Source organism: Penicillium brevicompactum (assembly GCF_028827555.1).
Source record: "Penicillium brevicompactum strain IBT 35665 chromosome Unknown utg000004l_segment0_segment0, whole genome shotgun sequence".
NCBI classification, from domain to species: Eukaryota; Fungi; Ascomycota; class Eurotiomycetes; order Eurotiales; family Aspergillaceae; genus Penicillium; species Penicillium brevicompactum.
Window position 1 is genome coordinate 728,139 of NW_026623207.1, and position 18,763 is coordinate 746,901.

Below are 18,763 nucleotides of genomic sequence, written 5' to 3' on the forward strand. Positions count from 1 at the left end.
TACCATCTCAAGGTTTCTGTTGGTGGCTTTGGGCCTTGTTCTCATCTGCTGCGTCGTGGGATACCTGGCACTGTCTCTTGGCTGACCGATCACGCGAGGAAGGTGAAATGGGTTGGTCCATTATGGTCATTATGATGAGTAAAATCAGCAAGTCATAGTGCTCGAGGGTCTTTTGCAGACCGGCAAAAGCCACCTTGAGGCTGCTGCAATTGCCACCCATGTCCGTTCCACTGAGCTCGGCCGTGTTTAAAAAAGTCAGCGAGCGGTGACATCAATTATTGACGCTCGAACTCGCCTGCTGCTCACTCCAAACTTTTCAATTTTATGCAGAAAAGAGCAACAGATGAAGCCTTAAAACAAAGACTTGCAGAAATTAAATCCTAGTAGTGGTTCACCAGTGTAACTTTGATGCATTGAATGCTATACACCAAGTAGAGTTAAAGTTGCAGGTGAGTTTATTCTGACTGCGAACTATCCAAATAGTGGTGATGCAAATATTAGATATTTCCATTTCATATATTGCCACATACCAACAAACGTTGCAGCAGTGAATGTGTCACTCGCTCTTACAGACCACTCACTACCTATGCTTTTCCCTGGCGACGGCGCTGACATTTCGACCGGAGTTATGCTTTTCAATACCATTCCGCACGATTATTCGGAGGTAATAGTTACCTAAAGATTCTACCGATTTCCTACAACTGCCATTCTTTCAGTCTTCTATACACCAAAAGCGCGAAGAAAATGTGGAGATACTTCAAAAATTTATTCTCTCGTTTGTCTTCAAAGGCTCAAGCGGCAGCTTCAACATCGAATCCAAGACTTCTTTCCCAGCCGATCAAAATATCTCCCAGATCCATCTGCCGCCTCTTCTGAATCGGAACGCACACGACGATCAGCCGCCCCGTCCGCAGAGGTGTCCCCCAACGAAGATAGTATGTCACAAAAAGGAGAAAACAGACATCTCAATCGGTTTGCAACTTGCCACGAAATAATTCTCAGCGCACACCCAAAATAATTGATCTTCAGCTCCAAAGCCTGCGAGAAAAGCAATGAGCTAGGCGGCTCGGTGTGACAGAATAAGAGCCTTCGGGGGTGCCGGGGATCACGGGATGTGGACTCTTAAATGACTTGAAACAGCGATTTTATGGGTATCTACAATTCATTCAGGCTTCTGGCTTCCTTAGAACTGGGAGATTAAGCATAAAGCTGTGTGTCAAATCGAGCTAAACAAACTTTAGAAAACTCTTTTGTTTGTCTTTCCTCATAGGCGGGCATCATCTCGCGTGGAATTTCAAATTGAGCTTATCGTTTATATTTGTTGATTTGGTGGAACAAACTCCCGTTTAGAGGTTTCATTTGAGCGCTGATGCGCGTGATACGCACGACTTCAACACATTAGCCAAAGTGCTCCAGTCACATTGCCTCATAAGGGTACATTGGCGGATAAAAAGTGCCAAGAGTCTAACTCGGTTTGGGATATTGTAAATGACACGGGGATCTCGGAAACATGGAAGAGGGATGCATTTTAACGTGACCGACGCGGAGAACTGGAAACCATGCTTGAGTCTAGTACCAGAATAAACCAAAGAGGCTATTACACAGTACTTGAAATTGTATTTCTATATAATACTAAGAGCCCAAATCAAGGGGTTCATTGGAACTGATTGTGCAGTTGATGCCTTGGGAACTAGGAAGCAAGAGGTGTTCAATGAAACAAATAACGCCAGTGGGTTTCCTCGTTGAGTATCACGGTGGCTGAATCTGATGGCAGGGATAGAGATTAGGAACAGATACATATGAGACATCCCGCCCCTGTAGAAGACAACTCCTATCTGTCAATCACTCCTTGTTTTGACCATACATGTAATTGACAGGACCCAAAGGCCAAAATATTGTGCAACCCTGTTTTTCGTAAATCGGCATTCTGCTTTTCGGATTTCCATGGGGCCGTCCTTTACAGCAATTTCTTATTTAACCCATTTGAGATACTCTATCTACTAAAACTTCGCCTAAAAAGCAACAGGGAAAAACCTCTTTGTCTGACAACCTCTGCGTACCGCCTGACCTCAATTCTAGTCCTGGTATACTCAAAAGCAGCCATCCAAATTAAGAACTTATTCAGCCATCTGATAACATCCATCAAAAAGATTTTTTTTCAGCGGTGCTCCGTCTCACGCGGTGGCTGAAGAGGAAGCATTATCCAGGACTTGTGAATCCGTGGGGACCACAATCACTCGCTGACCTTCAGGAACACCATGTTCGGCAAGATGATTGACAGCCTGCTCTAGGGTTGGAAACGATGTTTGTTCATTTCCAGAATAACCTTTGATCAAGGGTTCGACAACGCCCCTATCCTCGTTTAGTCAAAAGAGTCTCCCAGTCTTTTTATACATATTACTTACCAGGACAAAAATATTCCAGGAGCCGGAGAACGCCCTCGGGACACTGCATAGTATTTTACCCTGGCCATAACTGATTTTCAAAGACTTCGAAGTGAACAGTTCTGATTAAGAAGTGTGTAGACACGCGGATATTGTTGAAGCAACGGATAGTCAATTGTCGAGCTTAATGGTCCATTTATGAGAGTTGGAACAGAATGGCGGTGAGAATTGTACCAGGGCAACGAAGATGACCTGAGAGGCGAATAAGGAGCATGAAGGATCGCCAAATAGTGCCGACTATTTTACAATAACCAAGATCATTTGCCCTTGCTGATGCTGCAAGGAGTCGCTTGAAATGTAAGATGTAGCACTTTCTAAGTTGCCAATCTGGTGTTCGACCATCTTCTCGTATTTTTCTGATCTGACATGGATGACCCGGTGTTGCATGAACAGGCCAAGGGGCGAATATCTGCGTCGGCTGCATGAGCACACACTAAATGTGGCTCAAACCAATGTAAATATTCTGTGATCCTGGTATCCGCATTCGATATCATTTCAGGGAGGCATCTCCACATTCCAAGAATATCAACAATGAAATTAAGGCTTTACCATATACTTGTCAAAGCTTTAACCCGTTGAGCAAGATCCAACGTAAAGTCTATGCCATTGATGCCTGGCTACGACGAATTCGACCTCGAAGAGTTCAACGATAGTCACAGGAGTCATCTAGATTGTACCAAATAGTGAAATGTCGAGTGGTGTCTGCCAGGAGGTCTCTGTCGGAATTGGCCGCATGTTATCTCGAGGGAGAACTCGTCTCAGACCGAATGGAACTCAGACCACAACCATGCTGATTATCCAGCAGAAATCGAATGAGAGATGCAGAACTTTGAGCGCGGCGTGCTCACGGAAAACTGGTTGGCAGTAGGGTTCCGAAAGGAATAAAGGAATGCCAATAAACGCATTATTCATATTCGCATTCAAAATTAGAAAGTGAAGAATAACTAAATTGGGGATGAGCTTAGTACGGTCGTTGAAAGCCTTAGATCATCAGGCAGACGGGGGTGCTGGATATTACTCGGGCGCACTATTCTGTGTTGAGCTGTGGGTCTGTCCACCCATGAATCTCAAGGGGACATCTCAATACTGGCACATACAAGTATCTTTCAATTTGACATACCGTGTAAAGAGCCCGTCGACTTCCGTGTGGTACCGTAAAAAAAAATTAAAAAAAATTAAAAAAAAATAGCAAAGTACTTGAGAGTGTGGTACTTAATACTATAGTTAGTAGGTGCAGAATTAAGAGGGGGCTTAGGACTTACTAAGGCTCACAAACGCGAGCATAAATCAGGCATACATGATAGCTGAATATCTCCCAAGCGCACTAGTAAAAATGCGGTCCACTATACATCAGTATCAACACAACATCCGTAAACAGTGCTCTAAATTACGCAGGGCGCGTAACCTGCGTGTTCACTCACTTGTCTCTGTCTGTCTTTCTATCACCTCTCTCCTAAATCTTCTAACTTGAGTTACACGCGCGCTTTTACTTACCAGCTTAAATTTCGCATCTCCGTGTAATCGGTCGCTAGTCATTTGGATTAAGGATCTGTGCAGATCTTCGAGATATTGGCGCAAGGTACTTGGATCTTAGGCTCTGTGCTTACTTTTCCGCGGTTGAGCGGGATAATATAAGAAAACACGACACTTACAATCGGAGCAGATTCTGCCAGACGCGTTCTAGCACCATTTTTCTCATCTCCCATGTACGGGTGTTGGCAATTCTAATTTACAATGTATTTGAACATCTCTTACATGTGCTGTCCAAGCTCGGATCCTCCGGTGAACGCTCGAGAATGCCAACGAGAACGTGAATGTCTTGATTGCTTCCAAAAGTGCGGAGCACATCGGAAAAGCGGTTGCACAATGACATCTTGGAGACTGAATTTCCACCTTACCTCAATTAGGATTATAGTTTAGAGGTTCCGAAGAGAAAAGCCACGACTGAAAGTGCATACTCAGAATTTCGAGTGAATTGCCGCTTTTTACCATTGCACTCAGCAGGAAGTAACGGTGGAGACGACCAAATTAGCTAGGTAGGAGAAAATGGTCATCTAATTTTTGCATTATCATAATCTGTTCCCGGATTCAAGGCATTCTGTGCAGCTTCCAAGCCCCATCTATCATATCTTATGTTCGTGCGTATGTTGGCGTCAATTGATTGGGTTTCGGTCGGCTTCCATTTTTGGTATTACTCACCGAAGGATTCCGCGGAACCGATCGGGCAATCAAGTCGTATTTGAATGGCAGCAGCTGGCCACCGTAAGAACGTAAGACCCATATATCCAGGCTAAGTAGTCTAGTATTTTGACTAAGCTCAAATCCACCGGATTTAGAATCGTGTAATAATTTTGACGACTCATAATAGGAAAAGTGAAACGCTCTCAATCAAATACTCGAATAATGACCCAGGCGACCGCGACAACTATATTATTTTCATATCTATTTTCTTGTAGTGGGGGCAATTTCCAACTCCGTGGTCCTTTTACATCTAGTTATGATCCGAACTGGGGGCAATGGAGCGCAGACGTTGGTTCCGTCAATACAGTATGGATGAATGGTTTCATTTACTTGGGCGAGAGCCAACCACTATGTTCTATGTGTTCCCACTACCCCGCCTACATGGGACCGTCTCGCGCTCGAACAACGGGGATCGTAACACTTCGTAATACGACCTGTAAATGCCGACCCCTGCGAGCAACTATGTCATAACTTCAGTTGCTGGTATATTTTACTAATTATTGAGCGACCAGTAAAGGTCCAAGAGAATGCAACGTCTGAAATGGCTGAAATTGACAGTATAGCACCCGACCAAATTGCCTACCGTTTCCATCTCGGTTTACCCAAGCTGTGACGCATACCACCTGCATGATGCGTTGTACTCTCATATGGTTCTAAATTAGAGCTGGTTGAGCTTTGGCGGACTTTATGATTGGTAGAATGCATGGTTGGTAGATCATGTAGATAAATAGATTGCCTTGGAGAGCACCTCTAGGATTCCTCGGGAGTCGGTTTTTTTTCTTTCTTTTTAATATTCTTTTAACGGACATGAGAACTAACTTAGAGCTCCTTCGGTTACGTAGTGTGATGTCCATTTGGCCAACCAGTCGGCTACTTTAATCAACCGGCTTCACTCTCAACCCGTCTCAATTTCCCATCCAATTTTGTTGCAATGACCTACATATCTGAAGCAAGTGCCCCTGAGTTGCGAGGTCGTATGTAAAGTTACATTTTTGTGAACGATCGCCTCTGACTTTTCTACAATATAGCTTCCTTTCATTCTATCGCGGACCTTACGCGAAGATACAAGACATTTCTGGAAATCGTGAATACACGGTGTCAAAAACTCTTCTTTGCAGAGATTCTGCATATTTTTCTGCGATGTTCGAAAATGAGTTCAAAGAGGGCCAAGAGCAGAAAGCAACCTTGGATAAAATCGAAGGTGTTGTTTCGGCGCAAAGTTTCGAGTCTCTCTTGCAATGGCTATACCTCGGCAGAGTGAAATTCGAGTTGATGATACCCGAAGATCAGATTTCAGCTGCCATAGAACTCGCGAGATTTGCTGATATGTGCCAAATCACTGGATTGGAATCTGAAATGGCCCGATACATCAAAGAAATACTTATTGCAAATCCGGAGCCCGAGCCGCTTACAGGACGTCATGTCGACATAAATACCTATTGTCTCGAACCTCGGCATATTATCTTGGCAACGCTTTTGCCTGGAGGCCATTCGGTAGTTACGTCAGATTTTAGCTAAGGCTTCGGTTGGGGGATATCTTCGTGACGAAAACCACAAATTCATACAAGATACTGAGCAGTATTCTACCTTTGTTCTTTTTTACAGTGGCTTCTCGGACAGCCGCACTATGAATCAATAGCCTCCGAGATATCGGAGGGAATACAACTCCTTTCCGCATGATTCCATTCATGACCAACTCCAGTTCAGCAGCCGGATCGCTCCCGGGAATGTACTTTTTACCAATTGGTGGTTCGGGCAACATGTGGGCATGGCTATCAAATTAAATTATCCTTGAGTCGACCGTCGTTGAGGCAAAATATCGACACCCGAAATCCTACTGCCCCGGCACTAATCTTAGTAACCAGCGAAAAAAGAAAGCGGACACATAATGTATTTCATAATAAACAGCAAGCATTAAAAGCTCGTAATTCATGGCGGATGCTTCTATGCCTTTCTTTTGCTCTAGTGTATTGCCTGTGCAGCGCCATCACTAGAAAGACCAACCAAGCAATCATCATGGATCATAAGCTGCCACAGATATCAAAGAGTTCCAATAACCCAGACACAGAAGATCACACTAGACGTACATCGCAAACTTTTATCGTCATCTGACATCTGCCTCTCGATGAATCCATCAGCCGACAACCTATTTCATGTAGACAATGGTTCGGCTGGAAATTTCCGTTGAGTCGTTGGTTAATTTACCCATGAAGGTCGCGAACACATAATCCAGGTTTGAAAGCCCTCTGTTAAACAGTCTACCGGATCTGTGGCTACAGAGATAGCTGCTGGTAGCTTCCTTCTCATTATCTTTTGCTCTTTCAACCATTTAAATCCTAGAGATAATAAATGATGAACAGCCGTCCCTCACAGAAAAGCGCGCCTATGGGTACCAAAATTGTAAGGTGGTTGAGTCAGGGGGCTATCATGCTAAGCAATGCGGTCCTTTTCCCATTCTTATGAAAATCCTCAACTAGCTTGAGATTCATTTTCATGAGGGCTGAAGAGCACATAACAGTCACAAAGGTTACACATGCTGATAGTTGTTTGTATGTAAGCCCCGTGGCTCTTAAGCCTCTTCTTTTGGCAGTCGGTCAAATTTCTCAATTCTCCTCATTTACGAGAGTCCAAACCTCAACACCGCGCGTTTTTTGGTGACCTCACACAGCCAAGAGAATCAGGAAGAGTGCTTTTTGGCCATAACGGGTCACCTGTCGCTGGGGTCATGGACCGTAGGGTCAGAGGGCCCGTTCGCGCTCCCTTACAGGGAGGCAATATGTCTGTATTGTGGTATATTCTATATACAGAGGGAGGGCCGGAAAGATAAATTCAAGACTTGACTGCGTGAGAGATGACGAGCTTCTTACAGAGGTCCATAAACGATTGACTCTCGTGAGGCAGTTGGAAGAAGAGGCCCTCGTCAATGTCGGTATATATATCACGTGAAGCTACGGGTATTTTGAGGCAACCCCAATAAAGTTAGTCCCCTAATCATGAACTTTTGTCAATTTCCACTCCAAGGGTTGATAATTGTGTAATTTGAAAAAGTGGAGATCGCCAAAGCTCTGCCAAAAAGCCGATTGCGACTGATTGTGTATTACCATGCCAAATTTTGACAGTTATACTTAGATACTTCGAAACAATAGCCACCGACATCTACTTTGGTTACGATAGGGGCTTTTTTTCCGTCCAAATCAGTGCTGATTATAGATAAGAAGATAGAGGACTTGAAGCTCCGGATTATATTGAAGATCCAGACGCCGCTATATCTGGCATAAATCGTCTGTTGATATAAAGATCGCAACAAACCTAATATAATTGTACGTCTAATTCTTAAGAGCTATATTACGCCTTACTTTCTGAATTATCTCAGAAATAGAGGCTAGAGATAGTTAGATACACACTTTGATTTCTTAACTTACCTTAGAATACTAGCTATTATCGACTATTACGGGCTGATAATGGCAACGGCTGCCTAAGCATTCAAAGTCACGTGCTTTAGTTTTTCGGCTGAAATGGTTTCTTGCGGTTTCTCAATAGTTTTTTGCGGTTTCTCAATGGCTTTTTGCGGTTTCTCAATGGTTTCTTGCGGTTTCTTGCGGTTCGTAATGGTTTATTGCGGTTTAAAATGGGGCTGACCCATATAATAAGCCACTAGTATCCAATTAGCGGCTTTATATGATTATTCTATCGCGATGTATCAATTCACTCAGGGATCCTCTGTTTGTCGGTCGCATCCCTAAAGAATCCGCATAATTTGTGTAAGTCAGACCCTTCTCTCTTACTATTTACTATCAATAGCGGTGTTTCTAATATCATCATGTCTCAAAACCAGCAATCTCTCTTCTCCTCATCGATTTATAGCAGCGAATTTGACAATTATACTCCTCGGAATCATCCTTTTACGCCTGATCTATCCGAGAGTCAGGAAACATTACCTTCCTTCGATACAGATTTCCTCCAACTGTCCCTACCGCCTACACTTCCTTCACCATTCACACGTGTTGGCCCTGGTCGGAATAAAGCCTATTTTCTCTACGACGAAATGCTCCATAACGACTGGGTAAGCTGGTGGCTAGAGACAGGGTTTGGTAAGAAAGGTCATATACCCTGGGACGCGAAACATCAGTCTAGTACCTGGGATGCATTTCACCAGGTCGCTAATAGCTCTGATGGTGCTGCAAAGGTTATGTGTAAGCGCTGTGGACAGCTTCTTGAGCACCAGAACTTCGTCCGTGAGACAAAGGATGGGAAGAAACAGCGTCAAGGAACCTCGACCATGAAAGGTCACCTTACCAGCGCAGGCTGTATTAGAGCTTCTCAGGATCAAGGGACAAATATCACTCGATTTCTACAGCCAAAGGTATAGTTCTAGTCCACTATCGTACATAATTCTGGTCTAATTACTAGCTTTTTATGACTAGAATATGCCGAAAACCGATGAATTCAGTCAGGAGACATGGGAACAAGAGATTCTTACATTTCTTACTATCGCGCGTCTTCCCTTTCGGCTGATTGAGCATCCCACGTTTCATCGCTTAATCCAGATGGCCCAGTCCGCGCCAAGGGTCCCTGATATCCCTTCAGCAAAGACTATACGACGTCGGCTCCAATCCTCCGTACAACAACAACGAGAAAAGATTCTAAGCCTACTCCCAGAAGACGCAAAGATCTCGATTGCCCTTGATTGCTGGACTTCGCCTTTCACACAGGCATTTATGGCTATAACTGGTTACTTTATCGACAAGGACTGGCAATATCGAGAGGTTCTTCTCGGTTTCGAACCACTTCATGGATCACATTCTGGCGTTAACCTAAGTTCTGTGCTCCTCGATGTTCTTCTACAACATAAGATTGAGGATCGGGTCTTCGCTATCACAACCGACAATGCATCAAACAACCAAACATTAGTTGATACACTACAACAAGCTATGCCAGAAGACACTATCCTTATTAGGGTTCCATGTCTTGCTCATGTGATTCAGCTCAGCCTTAATGAGCTTCTTGGGCATATTAAGGTATGCCCGCTAAATGAGTCAACGGAGACACGGTGGACAGAGCAACGATCCCAGTCAGCGCGTGCGAATGCAACTAAGCAAGATATTGCTAGTACACTATCTAAGGTATGTCTATATCGTCTAAAGTTATTATATAATACTAACCATTACCTCTAGATTCGAAACCTTGCTATCTATGTGAATGCAAGTCCTCAACGCCGGGAGACCTTCTATAATCTACAAGGCGAAACAACAAAGCTTATGCCTCTTCAAGACGTCAAAACACGCTGGAATTCCACGTTCTTAATGCTTCGACGTGCAAAACGCCTACGATCGCTTTTCCAGCCATTTTGTGATGAGTATGAGCGGCCTGACCTAGTACTCGATGACGAAGAATGGCGCCAGGTTGATTACCTTCTCTTTATCACCCAGCCTTTCTTTGATTTCACAGTTGAACTATCAAAGACCCGGGATGCTACTACACATCATGTATTCCTGATTTATAATAAGCTGTTTGAGCACCTTGAGCTATCAATTACCCAGCTAACGCGGAAGAAGACTCTCTGGAAGCGACAGATGCTTCAGGCGTTACAAGCCGCTCGTAAGAAGCTTGATGAATACTACTCTGAGACAGATAACGTACGAGGGCATCTTTATGCAATCACTACAATGCTCGCTCCAGCGAATAAGTTCCAATTCTTTCAAACAGATGATTGGGATGATCGTTGGCGTACGACATACCGGAAATCTATCGAAGAACACTTGACTGTCTACAAAGAACGCCTTGCCCAACAATCGATATCCACTCCATCTCTTTCGTTAGGGAGGGGAATATCACGTCTTGACTCGATGGTTAAGCCAAAGCGTCCCCGCTCTACTATAGCAGGCGATGAGCTTTCACAATATCTTGATAGTCGTATGTATTCTAAACCGCTCTGCTATGTATGATACTAATGACCTAAAGCTACTATAGATATGGCACCTTTAGTGTTTTGGAGGGAGAATGCTCATCGTTTCCCTACTCTTGCAGCCCTAGCACGAGATATACTATCAATCCCTGCGACTGGAGCTGGTGTTGAACGACTATTCAACACTGCTCGAGATATCTGTCATTACCGCCGTGGGAGATTGAGTGCAACAACTATTCAGGAGTTAATGATGTTTCTTTGTACTTCAAAGTTCGAGATCGAGGAGGAACAGGCGGCATTCCTACAGGAAATCTTTACTCGCGACGAGATTGAAGCGGCGAAGGAAGAGAAGGAAACTACACCCGATACGGTCAGCGTTGATCCAATCAGTGATACCGAAGAAGAGCAAACACAGGAAGAGGAAGAGGTACAAGGTAGAGGGGATATACAAGGTATAATCGATCATGATGCCGACCCTCCTCTTCCTTCTTGTGAGGAGGAAAGCACTCAGATCCGTGCTTCAGTAAGAGCTCGAAAACGGATCAGACGTGACGAGGATCTATACAAGTATTATTAGTGATTAACACAATTGCCAATTCAACCATATTAACCTAATTCCCGACGGCTATTAAGAAGCCAACACTAGCTAAATAATCGTATATTCTGACGGCTGTCAGAATATACTGCTATAAGCTGAAGAACCCATTTACGTACGTCAAAAATCCACTTTAGCTGTAAATCAAATACCCTAAGAAACAGCGCAAAACTGCATAAAATATGCAGTCAGAAGGACCCACCCAGTTTGCATTGTTTATCAACCCATTGGGGCCCCAAGAACCCACTGCGGTTTGAACCTCGAAAACCAAAAACCGCAATGGTTTCTGGAACTGGCCCCAAAACCCAACCCATTTGCGGTTTGGGTTGGGTTGGGTTTGCGGTTTTGCGGTTTCTGGCGCACTCTAGCCATTCAAGCGACGCAAAACTTTACTACCCCGCCTTGGTAGGCAAACTTTCCCAATACGAGCGAAGTTAACTACTAATGCCACCAAGTCTCGTCACAATTTAAAACGTCCATGTTTTCTCATTCCCTCTGAAAAAGGAAGCCTTTATTAGCTTAAGTGCAGTCAGAGTTATGGTTATTAGCAAAATGGAGATTGAGAGACCAACACCCGTCATCGCCAGTCCGAACGTCCAGCAACTCCTCGGGAGGCTACACGCCTTAGCTAAGGCTGAGGAGGGCTCCTTCTCGCAAAAATTCTTCTACCTGAGTCGTCTGATTCGATTTTACCTTTTTGGAGAGATCTGGTCGAAAACTGCCGAGACATACATGCGAGACAAATTTGTTGCATTAGATGCCGAGAAATGTCAGTTTATCTACCTGCTAATGAGAAGCATGGGCGCACGCTTTGTGGTTGAGGCTGGAACGAGTTTTGGGATCTCGACAATATACCTTGCGTTAGCTGTTGGCCAAAATATCCTACAGCAAAAGCATATCTGGAGTCTGAAAGGTACTTGCCGATTTATTCCAATTTCGAAGAACCCGGGTGAAACTGTCCCAGTCATCGAGTTCCAACGCGCGTTTTCGGCTGTGGCGCTTGCAAGTTCTGTTCCGCTTCCCTTTCTTGTTAAGTTCAAAATCATCTGTGGCGTAGAATTTCAAGCATTTGCTGCAGAAGATTTTATCGGCATTGGCAGGCAGAGCATCCATTGCTCGGGAAGGTAGCATGGGGGAGTGATGCGCGCAGGAAAGGGACGAAGCAACAGATAAACAGAAACCAAAAAAGGAAAGGTCGCGATGATGATTAAGAAAGTAAATATCACATGATCGCAAATTTGGGGAAGTGCATTACGCCCCCATGCGGCAGACAGTGGACACTAAGGTCAACCGCGAGAAGCGCTTATGTATAGGACTATGTATACATAAGGGCTTGGCAGGATTTATGAAGGTGTCGGAAGTTACTTTTTGGTGGTGTTCCTAATTAGGCTTAGTTTGTCGTGAAAATGTCGTTTTGTGTCGTACGGTTAACAAAATCCAAATTAATGTCAGGTCACTGTACTCCGTACGTACAGTGGCCGTTCATTAGTATTTGCACTGTGGAACTTCCCGCCCACAACCGTTATTTACCGCCTGCCCTTATCAGCTATACACTCCTTAATAAATCCGATTAATCCACGCTTCCCCCCTTCGTTATTACTCTCTACCTAACTAGTACTGCCTTATACTAGAGCGCAAGTTATTAGAAACGAAGGCCAACGCGCTATCTATCTCGAGACTTCTTATGGGGATTGATGTTGAGGGGCTTGTAGCGGCAGAAACCTAGTGCGTCTCTCGGCATGCTAAAGGTACAACAGTACAAATACTACTGCGTACGTAATGAACTCTGACTGTAAATAGTGATGTACTGCCACTGTACGGTGTCCCCCAGCTGTAATTTTCACAGGTAGAGCCACACTAACTCCCGACGTCCTCTAAAGTGGCGACGATTTGATTTCGTGGCTGTGCTAAACTAGTAGCGCAAAAATCACGCATTTCTTTCTACTAGGTGTAGCAACGTCCCACCCAGTCTTATGGTAAACCGCTCTTCCCCTTATTAAAGAGCATTGGCTTTTTGTAAAAGGCTTTGAACTAAGCGGCATCATCGTCCTAGGACTTCCTTCGAAACTTGCTATTCTCAACGTCTTTGTTTATTGGGCATCATCAATCTCATTTTCAATAATCATTTTTTCTTCGGAAGCAGAAACCTTCTTAAACGTCCCGCAGTCTCGCGTGGATCAGCCGCATCCTTCCTCATGTCAGGCCTCCTGAACAAGTTTCTTGGCCGCCGCGGCCACGGAGGCGGCCATGGAGACAGCCATGGAGGAGGGCACGGCGGGTTTGGAGGAAGCCACGGAGGCGGCCATGGAGGCAGCCATGGAGGAGGGCACGGCGGGTTTGGAGGAAGCCATGGAGGCAGCCATGGAGGAGGGCACGGCGGGTTTGGAGGAAGCCACGGAGGCGGCCATGGAGGCAGCCATGGAGGAGGGCACGGCGGGTTTGGAGGAAGCCACGGAGGCGGCCATGGAGGCAGCCATGGAGGAGGGCACGGCGGGTTTGGAGGAAGCCATGGAGGCAGCCATGGAGGAGGGCACGGCGGGTTTGGAGGAAGCCACGGAGGCGGCCATGGAGGCAGCCATGGAGGAGGGCACGGCGGGTTTGGAGGCGGCCACGGAGGTAGCCATAGAGGCAGCCATGGAGGAGGGCACGGCGGGTTTGGAGGAAGCCACGGAGGCGGCTATGGAGGCAGCCATGGAGGAGGGCACGGCGGGTTTGGAGGCGGCCACGGAGGTAGCCATGGAGGTGGACATTGAGAATGGGGATACTCGGAACTGATAGGTTTTTGGACGTTCCACACGATTTTATACTACTCTACAGTGATGCTCAAGAATCTCTGAATCTACTTTCTCTATAGTACAGTGCCAACTTGTTATGGAGTTAACTGTGAGAGTTGTGAATCACACCGCGTTCCCATTGGTTGACTGACTCAAATAGGTGGTACCGTGGTTCTCTTTGACCATAAACAGGCTCCACAAATCCTCGACGGTCATGGGAGCCATTTGACAGCTCAATTCGGTCAAATTTGCGGCCGACATATTATTACACTGAACAGCATGCCAGCACCGTTGTTGCATCTTCTCGAATCACTTTAACGTGGCTTGTTTTGCGATTCTGGAGCGAGAGTATGGCCATCTTGTTGGGCGAGAGATGAAATGGCATTGATCATATCGACAAGTTTGATTCACTGAATGTCAATCCAGCGGCCCATATTCAAGTCAAAAGATACCCGATTCAAAACAGTTTCGGGGCAATGCGTTTAGTACAATTCAATCCTGATGTGGTGTTCTCAACTCCCAATGTTCGACACGAGATGGCTTTGCAGACTTATGAAACGCCATTGTAGCGATCGTTTAGCACAGTAACTCTACTTCTAAAGTACGAGACGCCGTATCAAGTCACTAAGCAGAAACAGTAAAATTACCCTGAGACAAGAATTCACGGATGCATTCTCACGCAGCTAGCTGATATTCGAATATAGCCCGCGAACTCCAACAATAACTCCCCATCCTTGGCGGACATTTCAGAAGCGCAATGCTCACGTAGCCAGCTGCAGTGTCTGCATCGGAGCATGGGTCTGGCCGGTAAGAGCATATATGGCGGGAGCCGCAGCTTAGCGCCAGATTACGTACACCAAGCAAAGACGTGATGATGTCTTTGCTTGTTCTGACGGGAGGATATGTCCCGACAGCGCCTTTGACATCGAAGGTGAGTAGAGAAGCCGTTTTGCCTTGATTCAGGGCTTGTTCTACATCGTGTGTCAGGCATGTGGTTAGGTCGATTGCTGATCTGAGAGGAAGGTCGCCGAATTGCTGGCTCGCTAGGACCTTGTGGTGAATCGCTAACCAGGCCATGTTTCGTGCCACTAGGCGTTCAAGGCCTTTTCCTAGGACTGAGAGGAGAGCGATAGGCCTGTAGGACCTAGGATTTGTCCGATCTGTCTTGTTCGGCTTCTGGAGGATGGCAAGAATCGCGCGCCGAAAGCTTTTGGGGTGATATCCTAGTCGTAAACAGCCCTGGAATAGAGCTAGGATCTTGTCCTTGATCAGTGGCCAGGCCACTTTGAGGATGTTGGTTTGTAGTTCGTCTTCGCCTGGTGCGGTATTTCCTGCCCTTAAGATGGCCTTTTCCACTTGTGCCATGGTGATCTCTGGGAATGGAAGAGCAGCGTGAGGAACAGCTGGACAGTCTAGCGGGATATCCCCGGCTTCGGCTGTGTTTTGGAGAAGGTTGCGAACAAGTAGATCTCGTTTCTCTTGAATGGAGACTGCAGGCGGTTCACCCGGCCGTAGAGGGTCCTTGAGAGGAGGGCTGTGGTACGATCCCACCGATTTGTGCCATTTGCTGATGTCGAAGACCTCTTTCGTTTGTGCAGCAGATGTTAACTTCTTGCGCCAGAACTGCCTTTGTGCTTTTCTGGCGGCCCTGCGGAAATCTTCTTTGGAAATTGATCCAGAGCGGTAGTTCTGTAATGCTTCTTTGCATTCTGGGTTCCACCAGGGCTGTCCTCTTCCATGTGGCAGAGACGTCTTGGCGGAGCCTTTGTACGCGCCGTGTATTGCTGAGGTTAGGCCAAGTGCTAGTGACTCTAGATCATCCTTCGAGGAGTCCAGCGGTTTGACCTGCGTGAGGTTGGTAGAGAGAAGAGATAGAAAAAGAGGTTGATCGAGTGTGTCAAATCTTATCTTCTGGGTGGACGATGCGGGACTTTGATCCCAAGGGATGATGGTGAGCAGTGATTTGTGGTCAGATGGGAAGCGATACTGGTGTGTGGGCCTCTTTGCGCTAAAGAGCTAGTAGCGAAGGTGAGATCTAGAATATTGCCTCTAGTATGAGTAGGGCGGTCTGTTTCTGAGACGAGTATGAGGCCTAGATGGTCAAGCCATTCGACAAAGGGTTCTGCCGATACAGCAGGTGTGTAGGTAAGTGAGGGTTGCCAGCTTGTATGTAGAAGATTGAAGTCTCCGGCTAGGAGGGTAGGCTGGGAGAACAGGGTTTCGGGTAGAGTCATCAGGGCTCCCATGGCTTTCCCGGCTCTGATAGAGCCTGCAGGGGCGTTGTAGGTATTGATGGTAAGGACAGATTGACCAGTCGAGGAGGAGATTTGGAGTAGGAGCAGATCTGAAAGAGTTGTCGGGTCCTCAATGCTCGGGCGGAGCTGAGATGCTTGTATACCGGCATTTTTCCGGACGTAGGTGAGGACACGCGGCCGGCCAGTCGTTATCCAGCTGTCTGTGGGGGAGAAACATTCATACGATGGATGTCTCTTTGTGATTTGCCGGCTGAGATTAGAGAATATATACGGTTCCTGTATAAGTAAAACGTCGATGTTGTTGGTGAACGCCAGTGTGAGGGCAATTACGTGTGAGTCAGCGCCCCGTCCAGCGTTTAGCTGAAGTACCGTGAGGGGTTCTTTACGGGTGGAGTGCCAAAAGATCATAGTTGTTCTTCGAGAAGTGAGTTGAACCGGTTTTGTGGTTTAGGGGTTGCGAATCGCACTGTGCTAGCTGTGGCCGGAGGTTCTTTCGGTGGCTCCTGGGGCGGAGGAGTGGTTGGTCGAAACGGAGAGACGACCTGGGTTTGCGTGGGAGGTATGTCTATGGCCATGGCTTGCTCTTGCGTGTCCGTAGGGCGCTCTGAGGAGCAGCCTTGTTCTGTGCGAGCCTTTGCTAGAGTGATTGCGCTCGTCTTTCGAATTTCTGCTCGTTGTGCTTTGGTGTGAGTAATACCCGCTTTGGGGCGAAGTAGAAACTCAGGGAAGTCCGCTGGATGGGGTCCGTGACAGTGAAAACATCTTGGGGGGCAACAGTGGGGGCCTGGGATAGAGCAGTTGTTGGTATGCCTTTCTTCCGCGTGTTCAGACGAGCCGCAGAGACGGCATCTTGGGGGTCGTGCACAGGACCGGGGGTTATGCCACTTCCAGCAGCGGTTGCACTGGATGACTGTGACTTTCCGGGTGAGAAAGCGGGCATTGGTGACAGTACCGAAAAGACGGAGCCGGGCTGGGAGGGAGATCTTTGTGTCTTCAGAGAAGTTGACAAACCAGCTTGAAGACAGTGAGTTGGTATCGGCGGCACTTGTAGCGGTCTCACTGACAGACACCGGTCTACGGCCTGTTTGCTCGGCAACTTCAGCAGAGAGCATGGCCGGATTGACTGGAATGACAGAGTATTGGCCGTTGATAATTTGGCCAATTTTCTTTGGTAGGTTTGTGACTCTGTATGAGATCCATTGGGAGCTCCATTCAATTTGGCAGTTACCGAAGTAAGCAGATATGACTTCTTTCTGGGCCTCTAGAATCGGCAGGGCCTCTGGAGACGCCGGGCAGAGAGCAAAGCCGGTCTTTATAGTTTGTACTTCTTTCAAAACGTTGCTGCTGGTCCCTAGTTGGGAGCGAAGACTGGAGAAAATAGCATAGGAGTCGATCTTTTTGGCAGCGTGGTCATCTGGCAGACGCACGAAAAGACGGTGATCAGAGTGGGTTTGTTTGACATCAGTTGTGAGCTTTTTCTTCGGAGATTTTGTTTGGTGAACAGCAGTGAGTGACTTGGCTGGGTTGGGCTTGGGCTTGGTGACAGTTGCGTACGAGGACTGAGCGAGACCGGAGGGGGGACGTGAAGGGGGAGGTGATGGGGGAAGAGGGGCAGGGGCAGGATTAAGGGCTGGGGATGGGGTGGAGGGGGATATAGTAAGAGTGATGCCACTGATATAGGCATTGAAGTGGCGTTGGGCTACAGCAGCTAGATCATCACTAAGAATAGCGAGGGCGTTCTGTAGATGAGGACTGAGGCCAGTAGACTGATTGCGGTGTTTGTCGAGAAAAACAGCTATCGGGCTGAAGATCTTCTGGCCCTCAGCTGCTCTGATGGTGGCTGCGGTAGTTGTTTCTTGTAGAGCTGTTTGTAGAGTCCTGTTGTCAGGCTCGGAGAGGTTCCGTGCCATGGCGTTGCGGGACGCGTTATAGCGCGTCGCGACCGCGTAGCCCGAGACTTGACGCAGAAGGGAGAGAGAAAGCGAGCAACAGTAGGACGTCTAAGACACTATTATGATATTCTGTGTGTGTTGTATGTGTGTGGGGAGTGTGTGTGTGTGTGTGTTATTGTTTAACGGCTGTGGAATCCCCTATTGGGGCAAAGGCCGCCAGGGGGTGAGCCCTGGGTGTCCCTAACTATTGCTAGTTCTATGTACAATTAAGAGACTTTGGCGCGTTCACATAGCTGCCTCAGTCACGGGGGAGGTCTGCTATATTGCAGGTTAGGTAGTAATGCCAGCTGCATGGATCCTTCTCCGCACCTTGATCCGCCAATTCTCCGCCTCTCTACTACTTCTACTTCTTCCATTTTTTTTTTTTTTTGGTTTTGGGAGGATGTGTTGTCTCAGGCATGCTCAGGCAGGGGCCTTCTTGGACAGATGTCGTCAAAGAACCGAGTCTCTGATAGCCAGGCAGCTAGCTTGGCTGCGCCTTTTGGGGTTCCCAGAAGGAAGGGAATTGTCTCTGAAGGGGGTCCTGAGGGTCGGGGTAGGCTCGGCAGAAGAAGAAGTGGCCGGGAGACTTCCTGGCTCCACACCGGCAGTGTAGAT

The 18,763-nt window shown here is 46.8% G+C and overlaps 3 protein-coding genes across 3 annotated transcripts; 1 reads left to right on the plus strand and 2 right to left on the minus strand.

Moving 5' to 3' along the window:
- Window positions 1-11,737: 11,737 nt before the first annotated feature.
- Window positions 11,738-12,313, plus strand: N7506_005755 (uncharacterized protein; the record flags this gene model as incomplete). The annotated part of the gene is made up of 1 exon (XM_056955048.1): window positions 11,738-12,313. The coding sequence occupies one exon, from the start codon at window positions 11,738-11,740 to the stop codon at window positions 12,311-12,313; it is 576 nt and encodes a 191-aa protein (XP_056812025.1).
- Window positions 12,314-13,383: 1,070 nt separating this feature from the next.
- On the minus strand, window positions 13,384-13,935 carry N7506_005756 (uncharacterized protein; the record flags this gene model as incomplete). Its single annotated transcript, XM_056955049.1, has 1 exon — window positions 13,384-13,935. The coding sequence occupies one exon, from the start codon at window positions 13,933-13,935 to the stop codon at window positions 13,384-13,386; it is 552 nt and encodes a 183-aa protein (XP_056812026.1).
- Window positions 13,936-16,618: 2,683 nt separating this feature from the next.
- On the minus strand, window positions 16,619-18,124 carry N7506_005757 (polymerase; the record flags this gene model as incomplete). Its single annotated transcript, XM_056955050.1, has 1 exon — window positions 16,619-18,124. One exon carries the CDS (start codon window positions 18,122-18,124, stop codon window positions 16,619-16,621), a length of 1,506 nt encoding a protein of 501 aa, XP_056812027.1.
- Between the last annotated feature and the right edge of the window lie 639 nt (window positions 18,125-18,763).